This window comes from Hirundo rustica, chromosome 3 (assembly GCF_015227805.2).
Source record: "Hirundo rustica isolate bHirRus1 chromosome 3, bHirRus1.pri.v3, whole genome shotgun sequence".
Lineage (NCBI taxonomy): Eukaryota > Metazoa > Chordata > Aves > Passeriformes > Hirundinidae > Hirundo > Hirundo rustica.
This window is the reverse complement of record NC_053452.1, coordinates 61,198,891-61,213,029: the sequence shown is the minus strand read 5'-3', so window position 1 is coordinate 61,213,029 and position 14,139 is coordinate 61,198,891. Positions and strand designations below refer to the sequence as shown.

The window sequence follows — 14,139 nt, the reverse complement described above, 5'->3', positions numbered from 1 at the left end:
GGGTCTGTCCTGAACAACTGAGATCTAATGGGACTGAAATGAACCAACATTGACACCCTTCACTTTTTATTTTTCAAGCAAAACTCAACCAGGTGTGTTCACTGATGGTTTTGGGTGCCTTAAAATGAATTCTTGTGTATCACTGATTTACTGAAAAGTTTTGCCAGGACTAGTTACCAGCACATCTCCCAGTAGAATGGAAAATTGCTCTGAGGTAGATAACTTGGCTCATCGCCTTTGAGTTCTCTTTCATTCTTCCTCCGTATTGAAGCTGCTACATTCTTGAAACACCTTCTTCCCTCTGCCTTTGCCACTCACTGCTTGCCTTTCTCTCTCCTGGGAGTGTTCTAAGGAATACTCCGACTTTTGTAGGATTTGCTATAATTTTACAGAGAAGTTGTGTTAAAACAATTCCTTACAATTCAGATAATTTTTAAATACTAAATTTGAATTAAGTCAGTATAATTTGCTGTTGAATTTACTTGTGTAATTTGGCTAGTATCTACAAATTTTTTCCGTTCATACCATATGAGATATCAAACACATTGATCTTTTCTGACAATTTTAATGATACTTCTTTGTGAGGAACCTCATCAGGGTTTACAAAGAATATCAAAGCACTTTTTTGAGTATATTTCAAAAGCTATTGATCTAGCTGAAATTTGACTTGAGAAGTTTCTGAAGACTGCTAGGACATTGGTAATTCTTAATGTATTTGAGCATTCTGCCATAACCCATGGGGGTTTTTAAACACTTCTCCTTTGGATGTTGAAAATCTGGAGACAAGATCACTCTAAGAGAGCATCTGGATACTGCGCTCCTTTTAAAAAGTATTGTTCCAATAGAGATAACAAGATCTTTGATTTGGAAGCAAGAGTCAGCCCTTTGTTTACATATCTTTCTTTGTAAATGCCCGGTAAATAGTCTCCTACTAGGATTTATTTTCACTGGAATGTAAGGATCAAAAATGGCTGCAACTATCTTGATTTTAAGACAGTGACGGCAGGGGTATAACATAATTTGCATCTTCCTTACAGGCTCCAGTTTCAACCATTCCTCCTTCCATCTGAGTGCAACTGTTTTCTAGGGGTTGGCCACCTGAAAAGATTGAGACTAAGGCCTTTCCTCAGGTTTTCTTTGTGGAATTTGGTGTCATAGTGCTGCTTCCCAAACCCCCATTCCAAGCCCATGCTATGTGTCAGGACAACATCTAGGCACATATCTTTCCCTTCTTTCACACTTGTTGCCAGAGGAAACCTGAGTGTATGAACTGGAAGAGGACTGAGAGGTCCCTTGGGAATTTTGTCCCCTGAAATTGTGGATGGATGGAGTAGGACCTAAGTCTATCACAGAGCAAGCTTGCCCCACAAAACAGGAATAATTATCCTGGAGCAACTGAACAGCAACTGTAAAGGCATCCATATCAATCTCCTTGAGCAGAGGAGAGGCTGGGACATAGCCTCACACTAAAAGTTTTAAAGCTAATAATAAAGGTATTAATTACACCATCAAATTTTATAACCATTCCTAAGACCTTTATCCTCTCTGACATCTAATGAGAGTGTGCATGCTGTCTGGGGCCATGATTAGCTCAGAAAAAAAGAAGAGATTAGAGTATTAGGCATTACTGAGCAGATGGATGATTACACAGGGTCTTAAGCCAATAAATAAATATTCCAAATATGTCACACTTGGAAAATAAAAAATATTTCAATAAATCTTTAAATACTGTGGACATTACCAAGGATCTAACTTTATGGTGTTTCAACATACATACCAGATGATGACATAAAGAATGTGTAAGGTGTTCACATCTTTTCTCAGTTTAACAAAGGTCACTTGGTCGAAAGACTGTGGGCCACAGGAATCCTGTGCACGTACATCCAACACAGGAACTGCAGGTGACTCATCTACATTGCTGGTAAGCCAGCATTAATCATACCATGTTTTCTTGTATTTATTGGTGCCCAAGTTGTTGGTATTTTTAGGAATACAGAAATAATGAGTACTGTAAGGTTTTGTTTTGCTCACTTTTTAAAGTTTGCATACAAAATAGATGCAAATGTTGATCAAGCAATTTACAGACCTGGAAAAAGGACAGGCTTGGTTTGTAATAACCAGTCCTTTACTTCACTAGGAAATTATAGGTAGATAACCTATTTTTTTGCAAAAATTCCAACAAAAATCATAATGTTTCCTGTACTCTGCAGTTTGACATTTGGTTGTTTTTTATGTGATTGAGTTAATTTGTTGGTCCCAGAGCAATGTTTGGGTGTTTTGGGGGTTTTTTTTGGCATTAGTCACTTTCCTAGGCATTAGCCTAAGGATACATGTTTAGAGTCTCAACTTCCCTTTCACTCACATTCTTTGTTACAAGAAAGACACTTCGCCATTTGGAACAAGTAGGAATGCAGAGCCCTTTAAAGAGAGGGCTGAACCAAGGAGAACTATAATCTGTCTCAGTAGGTGGCTGAACATGATGAAAAGAAGTTTCTTGCCTCTGAAAAGGAATCTTAAAATTACTCTAAGTATGGTATTATTAAGGTATGCTCTTTGTGTACTGTTCCATTGATTTCTGTTTGCCGTTTCTAATCTTCCCTGCAGACTCTGCCTGGAAGTGGGTGAAGTCTCCTTGTGCTTGTAATGTTTTCTAGATTGATTACACCCCCACTGATACCTGGGTATGTGCAAACTTGTGACTGCTAGATTGTGTCAACAAGGGGTTAAATAACACTAAACCCACAACAACTACATTAGGCAATATTCATGTGACTGGCTGAGTCAGGGAGCAGAGAATTCTGAAAATCCTGGAGCAGGAGCCTCAAGACATCCACAAAATCACAGATTATGCCTGTAACTGTGGACATGGAGACCACCTGTTCTAGAATCATGTGTACATCAGCAGAGAAACAGATTGCTGCTTACAAGTGGCATACGAGTCTCATGTCATGAGACTCCAGTGCGAAAAGTTTAGTCTGCAGATTTTTCTTCTTCTTTCATTAATCTTGTCTGTTCCTGTCTTCTCATTTCTTGCTTTCACATGCCTTTTTTCCAAACCCATGTCCCTGTTGTTGTTTTCTCACTTTTTTCTGCTTCCTGCTGTCTTTTCTTGCAGTCTCCAGCAGGTCTGTGAGAAGCATTGTACAGTGCCCTTGGTCTCTTCCAGCAGCTCTTCTTTGCCACCTTGGCTGTCTTGACCGTTACCCATTAGTATTAGTATCCACATGCAAATTTCTCAAGTGGGACACTTTATTTTTCTTCCAGAAACAGCCAGATTTGTCATATTCAAAAGTACTCTTTTGGTACCTCAGTTAGGAATCACACAGTATTAGATATTACTGAAGGCTTCTAACCAAGTAATGGCCACACAGATATAGCTCATGTTGCTCATATGCTACTATTTATTTCCACAATATGAAATTTGCCTACACTTTAACATTAGGTGATATATTTATCATTGGACGCAACATAGAAGTGATGGAAAAGGTGAAATAAATAATGTTGAAATTGTCTCACAATTCCATATTTGAAAGCAGAACAAAAACCTAATGACCCTTCAGTAGCTGAACTAATGCTTTTAATCCTTGACAGAGGTCTTGCTGTGATTGATTTTCTACCACTGACTTGGTTGTATGTGCTTTGAAAAAATACTGGGTCTGAAGCACACTTCATATTGGCCTGAAGGTATTTCTTGGTGGTGATTTAAAATTTTAAATAGGAAGTAAAAGTTAAAAATGTTAAGACTGGGCAGCAGAGCTACTAAAAGCTACAGCTGGGCTGACACACATAGAGGAAAATCCTGTCAGGTTAAAAACAGAAACATGTTCCACCCATGGATTAACTTTATATCTAATCCACTCATGTTCTGCCACATGGCACACTACCTACACACACAAACTGTGGGGAAGGGAACAGGGGTACAAATTTACGGTAGACCTTACTTCCTTCCCATCCATTTTTATAGCTCTGAAATGAAACAAGCCTAGAAGAAGCGCCCAAACGTTTTTCAAACGACAGTAGCAGTTATCTGCACAGTCATGTTTCTGAAGATTTGCAAGATTTGCTTATTCACTTTCCAGAATTATCTCTTCTGACTTCAGTATGCGGAATATTGTTGTGAGAAACTTCTAAAGTCTGCATCTGTTCAGTGCTATGGATTTACATATTTGGTTTGACTCTAAAATGGCTTATATATCTATCACTCATGAGAAACAAACTCCTTCTTTTGGGAGTCTCTGAACGGTACTTCTCACTGTACATGTACTTGCCGTACTGAAACTTAATTGAAAATTTCAAAACTTGCAATAAATTTTAAGATGTTTGATTAGATCAACAGGGGATTGATTCTTCAGAGGCATTATCTGTTGAGTGAGATTAAGGCAAATGCAACATTTAGCACTCCTGTGCAAACAGCAATTTAGTCTTCCTCTTCCAAGCAAACTGCAGTTGAAATCCAATCACTGGATTTCATATTTAAGACTAAGCTGCCTTCTCACATTTTTTCTGTTACAATTTTATTATGATTAAAGACATAAAGAGTAAATTGAAGCCCCTACTATGATTTGTTTGTTGTTTTTAATTACCACTACCCATAAACCCCCACTTTGGCCACTGGTAGTTGGGGAAGAAAGAAGGATATGTAGAGAAGCGTCTGTCAGTAGCATTTGCCTTTCTCCCTTTCAGCACAGCCAGACCCTAAATGGATCACTAGTTGAAATGAGAATAGCCTGAAGCTTTTGTATGGAACATTTGCCTGTAGCACCCCTGTAAGCACGAGAGTCAACCCAACATTAGGGACTGTACCTCTGCCTCCCGCTGGCTTGGGCAGCTTCTAAGTGAGAGCGTTAAGATGGAATGGGGTGCAGAGATATGTGCTGTTCAACGATTCTTCTTTGCCGGGAGTTTATCAGTAAAGGCTGCTTTAAACCTACACTGATTTATGCCAGGTGGGGTGACTTTCAAGTTTTACGGTGCTTGTGAGAGGTCAGACAGCAGCCTAAATTAGAGTCAGCATTTCTTAAAATACAACAGATAACAGGCACCCCAAAAGCTTTACATTCAAATAAGTGTTTTCCTTCTACTTGTAGGATTTTGCAGGAATGTTGCACCATTGCTCCAATCCTCCTTATGGCTTCTTGGTTTTAAAAAAAGAGACAGTGTATCTAATAACTTGGTTAATGGAAAATGTACATACAAGAGCTGAAAGTGATGAAATTGCCAAAAAACATGATACAAGAAGTCTGGTAAGTGAAATATTAACTTTACAATTAGACAGTTGCTAACTTCAATTCATTTTAATTACATCAATTAATGAAACAATAGAATTCACATTGCTATAAAGGCAAGTTCTAATACTCCTTTTCAAAAGTCATCTAGAATTGGGTAAATGAAGTTGTCTTTGAACAAGCAATATGCCAAAATCTGTCCTGCACAAATCATTGAAATTACTCCAGATCCTGAAAGAAAAGATATGGTAGCTTTGTATTAATTTTTATAGTGGAATACAAACTTTATGATAAAACTTTAAACTGACATTTTTTTTAATCGTCAATTAAAACAAACAAACAAACAAAAAAAACCTTAAACATTTATTTTACCCAGTACTTTAACTACTTACAAAGATATCAGCATCCACAACAGCTAATGCAATATCAGTTGTAGGACAGGGAATTTATTTATCTTTCACAATCATTTAGGAATTTATTGCAGCTGTTGATCCTTGTTATCCATAATATAAGAAGAACAGAAACCAGTCCTTTCCCCTTAACGGCTGTTTTTCAAGATAATCTATTTTTCATCTAAAAATCTATGCTTCTAATTTTGTAGAAAATTAAACATTCAGAAATGTAGTTTTGCCATTCACTTTGAGGAAATGTGATGACTGAAATTCATCTAATCTATCATAAGTACTTGTACATAATGTTTATAAAACTTGCCTCTGAAGGTACCTGGTTTTTTCCACTGATTTTAAAGGGTATCAAGAAAGGCTACAATTATGGACAACTGTCTTTTTGACACCTGAATTGAGATATATTTCATCTTATTATAGATTAAATAAGTCATGATTAAGTCCTGGCTAATCTCAATTAGTCAGGATTTAATCATGACATTTCATGTCATGTGTCTGCTGTTTGTTTGCAAGACTAGCATAAGATGAGCATATTCCTTAAAAGAGGGGATTTTTCTAAGGTGAGTCAAATCCTAGTCCAGCATTATTTACCTGTGTCATTAAAAAAGTATGAACAAAAAGTCTGTACTTCTTTAAATGTTAGTGAGGCAACGGATATTTAATCGAAACTATTCCGATTATAAACACTAATTTTCTACACAGTTTTTAGCAATTTGAACTATAAAGAATGAAATTATACCTAATGCCAGCCACCAGTGTAACATCAGGGGGAATTCAGACATAACTGCAAGAAGAAGAAAAGTAGAAATGTAAATATTAAAACAGTAAGAATGGGGACAAGTAAGCAGTGCACTATGTCATCAAAGGTCTGTTTAGTTACGTTTCATAGATTATATGTTTTACATATATTGAAATGACAAATGCTTTAGGTCCTGACCACGCCCAAGCCCTGGCCACTCCCGAGCTGACCCAAATCCCCACTGTGGGATAACGGCAGGACCATTCTCTGACCCCATATTGCGTCCCCCCAAAGGAAGCTGACAGAGGCATTAAAGGGGGCTGGGAAGCACAGTGCACATGCTGAACAGCTCAGGGCCAGCCAGCAGAGGTTTGGTTGGCCATCTGAAGGAAGCAATGATACAGCTGAGGCGGTTGGCACATCAAGATGCATCATCCAATGTAATGACAGAAGTTAACTCCCTGTATAAATTATGTACAAAGAGGAGGTGTTTTGGTTTGGTGTTTTGGTTTTTGTTTTTTTTTTGTTTGTTTTTTTTTTTTTTTTTTTTTTTTTTTTTTTTTTTTTTTTTAAATTCCTTAATTTAAGTACAAAAATTATTAATGAGGAATAACAGTATTTAAAATTCCAGAAAACCAAATTTAATAGATGATAAATTATGGTTAATTTTTTAAGATAAAGTCTCTCTTGTTCTCTGGCTTAATTTGTCAGGGAACTGGGGAATCTCCGATCTGTATAAAGTGCTAAAAGGCAAATGGACAAGGTGGTGGAAAATGAAAGATTAATCTCTATACAGTAGGGAGGGCTTCCTAATTTGTCAAAAATATTTTCCTTTTTCTGCATTCTAGAAAAAAACATATTAACCTCATTGTTTTAAGAGAAAAGAACCCCTAGATAGGGTCTGGCAAGGATGGAGTTAAAATATATTTCCCAATTAGCCATAGAAGCATTCTGCTAAACAGCATGAGAAGGGGAGCAGATTACTAGGTGTTGGCAAAAAGAAAAGATGAGTCTCATTTACAGCAGCTAATTCTTTTCTTTTCTTTAAGAGAAGGAGTTTCATGGGAGAAAAGGAGTTTCAGTGGCAAAACTTTTCATTTTCTTCACTGAGATGTAGTTCAAATGGTCTGACTTGAAACCTTTGCACTGACTTGACTGAAGCAAAACTTTGTTTTTACTCTGAACTTGAGCTAAAGTGTTATTGAATAGTCCTTAAAGCATCCAGACATGAACAACTATTAATGTCTTGTTTTGAAAAAAACCACACCTCCCAGATGCAGAAATTGTATCTAGCCTGGGTCTGTTTGATACAAATTTCTAGAATATGAACTAAGCCTCTGATTTTTAATAAGAATAAAATGGTTTAAAGTTCTGCAACAAATCCAGAATTAAATTTAAAATGGGAGGATTTAAATAGAGGCATGAGTCAAACAGATGGAAAATAGAGATACATATGTATTTAGCTTTAGGGAAAATTAATTTAGTCCAGTAATACATTAGATGAATCATAGTGAATTTGTCCTTCAACTTGTGATACTATGCAAATATTTAGCAGTAAACATACTCACCAACTGAAGTTATAATGATATGAATAATTGTAACTGTTACAGCATAGTCCCAAACCCATTCTTCCACAACCAGAGCAAACAGCAGACCACAAAGAAAGAAAGTTATTTCCAAGGATATCACAAGAACTGTAAATGGAAATGGGATATTTTCACCAAACACAGTTTTGAAAGATTTCTTCTCGTATTCCAAACAATAACAGTAAGAAGCTAAAATAGCTTAATACTAAAAGATATGCAGATTTTCCTACAAGATCACTGAGTTCAGTTTTGGGCTCCTCACTCCCAGACAGCCATTGAGGTGCTGGAGTATGTCCAGAGAGGGTCAATGGTCTGGAACACAAGTGCTTTGAAGAGCAACTGAGGGAGCTGGGGGTGTTTAGCTGGAGAAAAAGGAGGCTCAAAGGGATCTTATCTCTCTCCACAGCTGCCTGAAAGGAGGCTGTAGCCAGGTGGGGATCAGCTGCTTCTCCCAGGGAAGCAGGGGCAGGAGGAGTAGAAATGGCCATAAGTTGTACCAGGGGAGGTATAGATTGGGTATTAGGAAGGTTTTTTTCACAGAAAGGGTTGTGAAACTTTGGAACTGCTCATGAAAGTGGTGGAGTCTCCATCCCAGGAAGTGTTTAAAAAGTGTGTGGATATGATGCTTTAATCATGAACATGAACATGGTGGTGGTGCCACACAGATGATTGGACTTGAAGATCTTAAAGGTCTTTTCCAACCTAGATGGTTCTATGATTCTATTAAATATTATGTTTATATTTTCCTTGCAAAGATTTTTTTTTTTTTTTTTTCCAAAATACATCTGCATGGGTCGTAGCATGATTTGCCTGTAGACTTTAAAATGTTATATATTTATATAAAAACATGTAATAACAGGATTATGAACGTGATATGATCAATTTATATGGCCTAGATGAGAAATTTAATAGAAGTTTTCCATAGGCACCATCCACAATCTTTGCATACGGTGCCAAATAAGTTTGTTTGATACTGACATAGGCAATTTTTTTTCTCAAACAAAACAAAGTTGTGTGGTTAAGGGGTTATGCTTGGTAAGAAACTTTATGGCTTCCTCCCTTCATTGTATCATATATTTATATGGTATACATACCAAAATATCTACATCTATACCTCTCTCTATATATATCTGTATCTCAGAACAATTTACAGACAAGACATAGAAGAGGAGATAGAGCAGAAAGCCTACAAGGTGAGCAGAGGCAGAGCATCCCCACAAGCAGGAGCCTGGCTTTTCTCGGTGCTGTGTGGCTGAGTGGGCTAGTAGAGGCTTGCATGGAAAATATGTGATGTCTCTTCTAGCTGTAGTCCTGAGTTCACATACAACAGGCCATAAAAAATGAGTTCTTAATTCAGTTAATTGTCCATCTAAATGCAATTTGTTCTTCTTTTTAAGTGCATGGGCATATTAAATTAATGTTTTTATTGGAATTATTTATTTTTCTTACTGTTGCAATAATATAATCCCTATGATTTCTCTAGCTGACAGTAGAGAGAGGCAATATTTCTCTTTTTTTTTTTCACTCACTTTATACAGTGAAATTTACTTTGGCCACATTTTGTGTCCTTCAATTTTTTTCTTTTATTTAGAGGATCTATTAGTCCCTACTGTATGATGGATCTTTCAATGAGTAGTTTAAAAAATTCTAAGAAAAATAAGAAAAATGTGACTGGAAAAACCTCATGTGGTTAGGAAAGTGGGAAATAACACTTTGAAAATTAATGTTTCACAATGTGTTATAGTATGTTTTGTTTATCTTTTTCATAAATCCCTTTAAATTATGCCACTAATTTTGTAATTTGGGAAGGGTTTTTAATGTAGGCAATACTCTGGAAACTTTTTTTACAAAACTGGGTATCCAGAAAGGATACCTCATTTCTAAGCTGATTTCCATCTTTATTTTGATATTATCTTAAGACAGAATTCTATTTTTAACAGAAATGAGTGAAACTCCTGAGTAAAAAATTCTCATTTGCAATGTCATTTAGACATCTTCATTCTGACTCTATGCCCTTAAATTTTAAACAGATGCTCTTATATTCTGTGTTTCCATGTCATTTTCATGGATGGACAGAAAGAAGGATGGAATGCTAATTGCTATTGCTATTGGCATGAAATAGCTGCTGTCTTTGGCATATAAACATGTTGCATCAAACTAACTGATAAAATTTGCAGGGAAAAAATCATGTTGAGATACAGTAATTACATTTCGCCCTGAAAAGCAATTCTAATGGCATATGCTTTAATTTTTTTTCCACTGGCATAACATAAATGTTCTTTCTTCATCTGAAATCAGTATTAACACTGTACAAACATCCATGAATTTTTATTACTCTTTTAACATATGAACTAACCAATTTACTTTTGAGCTTTATGTATTTTACTGACAGATTATGAGGTATGCCTTTTTAAAATAGATTACAAATTGGGTAAAATTTTATGTACGCATGTAATTTCTTAGGAATGACAGTTTAGGAAAAAGAATATGTTTTGAGAGCTTGAGAAAAATTGCAGAAAATTGTATTAGGATATATAAATATATGTTCAGGGACTGAACTACAATCGAATTCTGATATTTTAATGCCCACTGTATTCAAGCATTACCAAACCAAAATTGCCATTAGTTGAATGTGACCCGTTTCTCTGATCCAAATCCAGTGATTCATAAGAAATTTGCTGCAGTATGAAAATTAAATTAAACAACTTTGTGGAGGAACTTGATGGAAAATAGGTGATTGTTCTGCAATGAAAATGAAGCATCCCGGCAAAGCAGGACATTTTCTTCTGATGATGCAAGATCAGAAGAATAACTCAACAAAAAGCCTAAAAATCATTTGAATGTTAAGTAGCAGTACAGAAATGAGAAGCGCTGGCAAGATGCATAAACATTTAATTGCAGTGTAGTTGAAATACAGAAATCATTGGTATTACCAAAACAGCTTTGAAATACTGTCCATTGGAAGACAAGTTTACATCCATATGTAATATATTTTCTTGAGTGAGGGGGGGAAAAAAAAGGGAAAAAAACTTCAGTTACCTAAATAGTATGGGTTAATCCATGAAGGATTTGTTTTAAAATCAAAAGGTGCCAAACCATCCAACATTTTAATCCTGTGGAAAAAAAAAAAATTAAACTGAGTTTAATCTCTTAGTGATTACATGACATATTACAAGTCTTTTTAAACAGGATTTCAAATGGAACACTCTGGGTTTTTGCAAGCTCTCTAAATCCCATTCTGAGTTGTGGTTTTGCCCTTGCTCACTTTTATTTAAGATGTTTGGTGCTATGCATGCTAATCAATAACTTCCTAGGGGGATATAATTCGTCTTTTTCATTGACTATAAAATCTTCATTTTCCTTTTTTTTTATGTCATTTTTTTCTCTTAAATTCATTAATTTACATGGTACAACTGCAAGGAAGACTATTAGGACCAACATTTTATGTTAATTTTGAGTCTCCACTTGCCAATTTGTGCATTTGAAAGAAGGTTCAGGTATAACGACTTAACTGAATTTGAAAAATTATGTTTACAGAATAACCAGGCCAGGATGCCTCCAGTTTGGATACTTCCTTTAAACAGGCATGTCTCCACCCTTGAGTTCCAGTACTTCAGCATGTCAGACCCAAGACAGGGAAATCTTACCTGAATACTGCAAAGCACACAGAGAGGACCACATAGTACACAGTGTAGAAAACTGTTATGCATATCAACAGGTTCACCAGAACTACCTGCAAAAGAGCATAAAACAGTAAAACCTAAAGCCATGTTAACATCATTCTCAGCATTCTCAGAAAATAATTCTAGGTTTCTATCAAACATAATATTAAAAAAAAAAAAATTGTAAAATAAAATATTTAGGCAGAATTTTTGCTGTCGCTGATTACATAAATGTGCTAAAAGCTCTTTGGCGCACTTCAGCTCCTACTGTGTGGCTATAACGTATGGCTTTGCTTCTATCATATATTGTTTCATACCTACTATATATACAATTTACAAGTGTTCCTAAAAGGAGAAGGACATTTCTTGACAGTTACTAAGAAATTAAGAAGGTACAGAGAAGAGACTCACAAGGGAGCTGTAGCTAGAAATGTTTGGGGTTTTTCTTCATTAGGGCTACAGCCCTAAAGAGGTCAATCTGTTTAGCTCCAAGGGATGATTTGATTATGATGGATAAGTACCTTCACAGAAAATGCCAGGTACTTAAGGGGTCTTTAATCTATCAAAAAAGACACAAGAAGTAAACAGCTACAAGTTCTAGCAAGACAAATTCAAAAGAAGCAGGAAGGACATCTTGACTTGTAAAGATAATTACCCAAAAGAATAAACTCCCTTTGGAAATAAGAGATCCTATTAAGCAGTAGCAGATGCTTCTGAGGATGAGACTTCAACTCTAACACTCATTTCTGGCCTTGGTTCTCTGAGTAGTTGTGTGGTAGGTAATGTATTTACAGAAGCATCCAACATTGACAGAAGTGGGAACACTGTGAATATATCAAATCACCTATTTTTATATTGCTAAATGTTGTAAAGTGTTAAATATTGAATACTGCATCTATCACCCACAAGAAGAGAGACTAAAGAGCTTTGGTTTCCAATGCAACAGGAGATAAACACATTGGTAGAAACTGATATTTGTCAATAAGAAAAAGTCCAGGACAGTCTTATTCTTTCTATTTTTTCCCCTACATCAAAAAAAAGCTAAGAAAAAACCTGAGAACTATCAATCTCTTCAGCCACATTGGTTTGTGGGCTAAATACAACTCCTTTGTACTGTCTTTTTTCTTATTCTAAATGAAGATTGGCCAAATAACTAATTCGATCCCTTCCTTTCCACAGCGTCCACCATCACTGTGGTAATGGTAATTAACGACAATGTCACGTGTAGGTTTGGCAGCCATGCTGCCTCTAACTCCCTCGAACATAACTTCCAGCATTGGAAGTTTAATGTTTGGCACATTTTTGGTGAGAATCTTTTTCATTTCCTTGCTCTGGGCAGCTGCACTTTTCCTATGATTCTCCTTTTTCCATTGCCATTCCTCTTGCCTCTGTGAAGCTTTATCTGCCCTAGATGGAGATCGGTACAGTAATAAAAGTGCTGAGAGAGGACTGGAGGGGAAAACCACACATCTGAAGGGCTGCTGTGAGACGATGACCTATTGACCTGTAATTACCGTAGGCGAATTCCTAGCCTTGAAGTCAGCGACAAACTTTCATTGGCATCAAAGGCACAGTATTTTTCTCTTTGTACCTGGAATATTCTTGGGCCCTGTTTTAGGGGTGAAGTGAGGCATTAGTTATGGTATGCTTTGCTCACTTGAGTAAGCCAAGGAAATGCACACAACACGAAAATGAAAACACTGAAAATTTTCTAGCTTTATCACATTCTACCTCTTTTCTTTTTTTTTTTTTTTTTTTTTTTTTTTTTTTTTTTAATTTGACCTTGCTACTGAAATTCAAACATACGTTTTTGGTGGGGTTTTTTTTTACTCTGAGAATACTTTTTAGTTTCAATCTGTTTTTCCCTTTCTAGATCTTCTGGTATTTCAAAGCAAAAAACCCACAAGTTAAAATCTACAGGATTATTCATTTTATGTCAAAACAACTTAAAGGAAGAATCTTAGGACATCACTGGTGGCATCAAATGTAAAATTTTATGACATTTCCAATAATTTTATCTCATAAGTGGAACAACAGCACATATTTTGAAATCCTTTCTGTAAGATGTACTTTGCACTACTTGCTGCCAGCACTATAAGATAAAGTATCCTTTTAATTTTGGAGGTTTTTAAGAAGAGAACATTGAAGAACAGTCTGTAAGAATTAAAGAAACAGCTCATTTTCCAGCCCCACGGCAGTTGTCTAATTCTCTAATACTATTTGGTGATATATATAACACTGAATAAACTCAATTCCCTTTACCTTGGTTTCAGCAGTTTTGACCTTGAGAGCCATGGACACATGATGAGTGAAAGGAAGTGCTGTTGCTATATTCCGTATGCCAACTTTAGCAGGAGGAAGCAGCTGGTTTTCACCCCAAAAAACATTCTAATGGGTAAGTATAGGACAGGGTGGGATGAGGTGAGTTGATTGGATTAAACTGACTTGAGACAGAAGACATCTGTGAGCTAAATGTAAGCCGCTGAAGAGCAAAGAGAAAATCCTGCTTGCTCATGAGGTGTT

At 36.2% G+C, this 14,139-nt stretch overlaps 1 protein-coding gene across 1 annotated transcript; it reads right to left on the bottom strand.

Annotated features, from left to right (window-relative positions):
* Positions 1 to 5,361: 5,361 nt before the first annotated feature.
* TMEM244 (transmembrane protein 244) lies at positions 5,362 to 13,911 on the bottom strand. The gene is made up of 6 exons (XM_040060667.1): positions 13,879 to 13,911; positions 11,602 to 11,687; positions 10,994 to 11,067; positions 7,937 to 8,062; positions 6,369 to 6,413; positions 5,362 to 5,456 (listed from the first exon to the last, which is right to left on the bottom strand). Exons 1-6 carry the CDS (start codon positions 13,909 to 13,911, stop codon positions 5,362 to 5,364), a joined length of 459 nt encoding a protein of 152 aa, XP_039916601.1.
* Between the last annotated feature and the right edge of the window lie 228 nt (positions 13,912 to 14,139).

Coding starts and splice junctions, on each gene's coding strand:
- TMEM244 (XM_040060667.1), bottom strand. CDS start 13,911: ATGGCTCTCAAGGTCAAAACTGCTGAAACCAAG. Junction 11,688..13,878: donor TCAAAACTGCTGAAACCAAG/GTAAAGGGAATT, acceptor GCTCTTTTGCAG/GTAGTTCTGGTGAACCTGTT. Junction 11,068..11,601: donor GTGTGCTTTGCAGTATTCAG/GTAAGATTTCCC, acceptor TTTTTTCCACAG/GATTAAAATGTTGGATGGTT.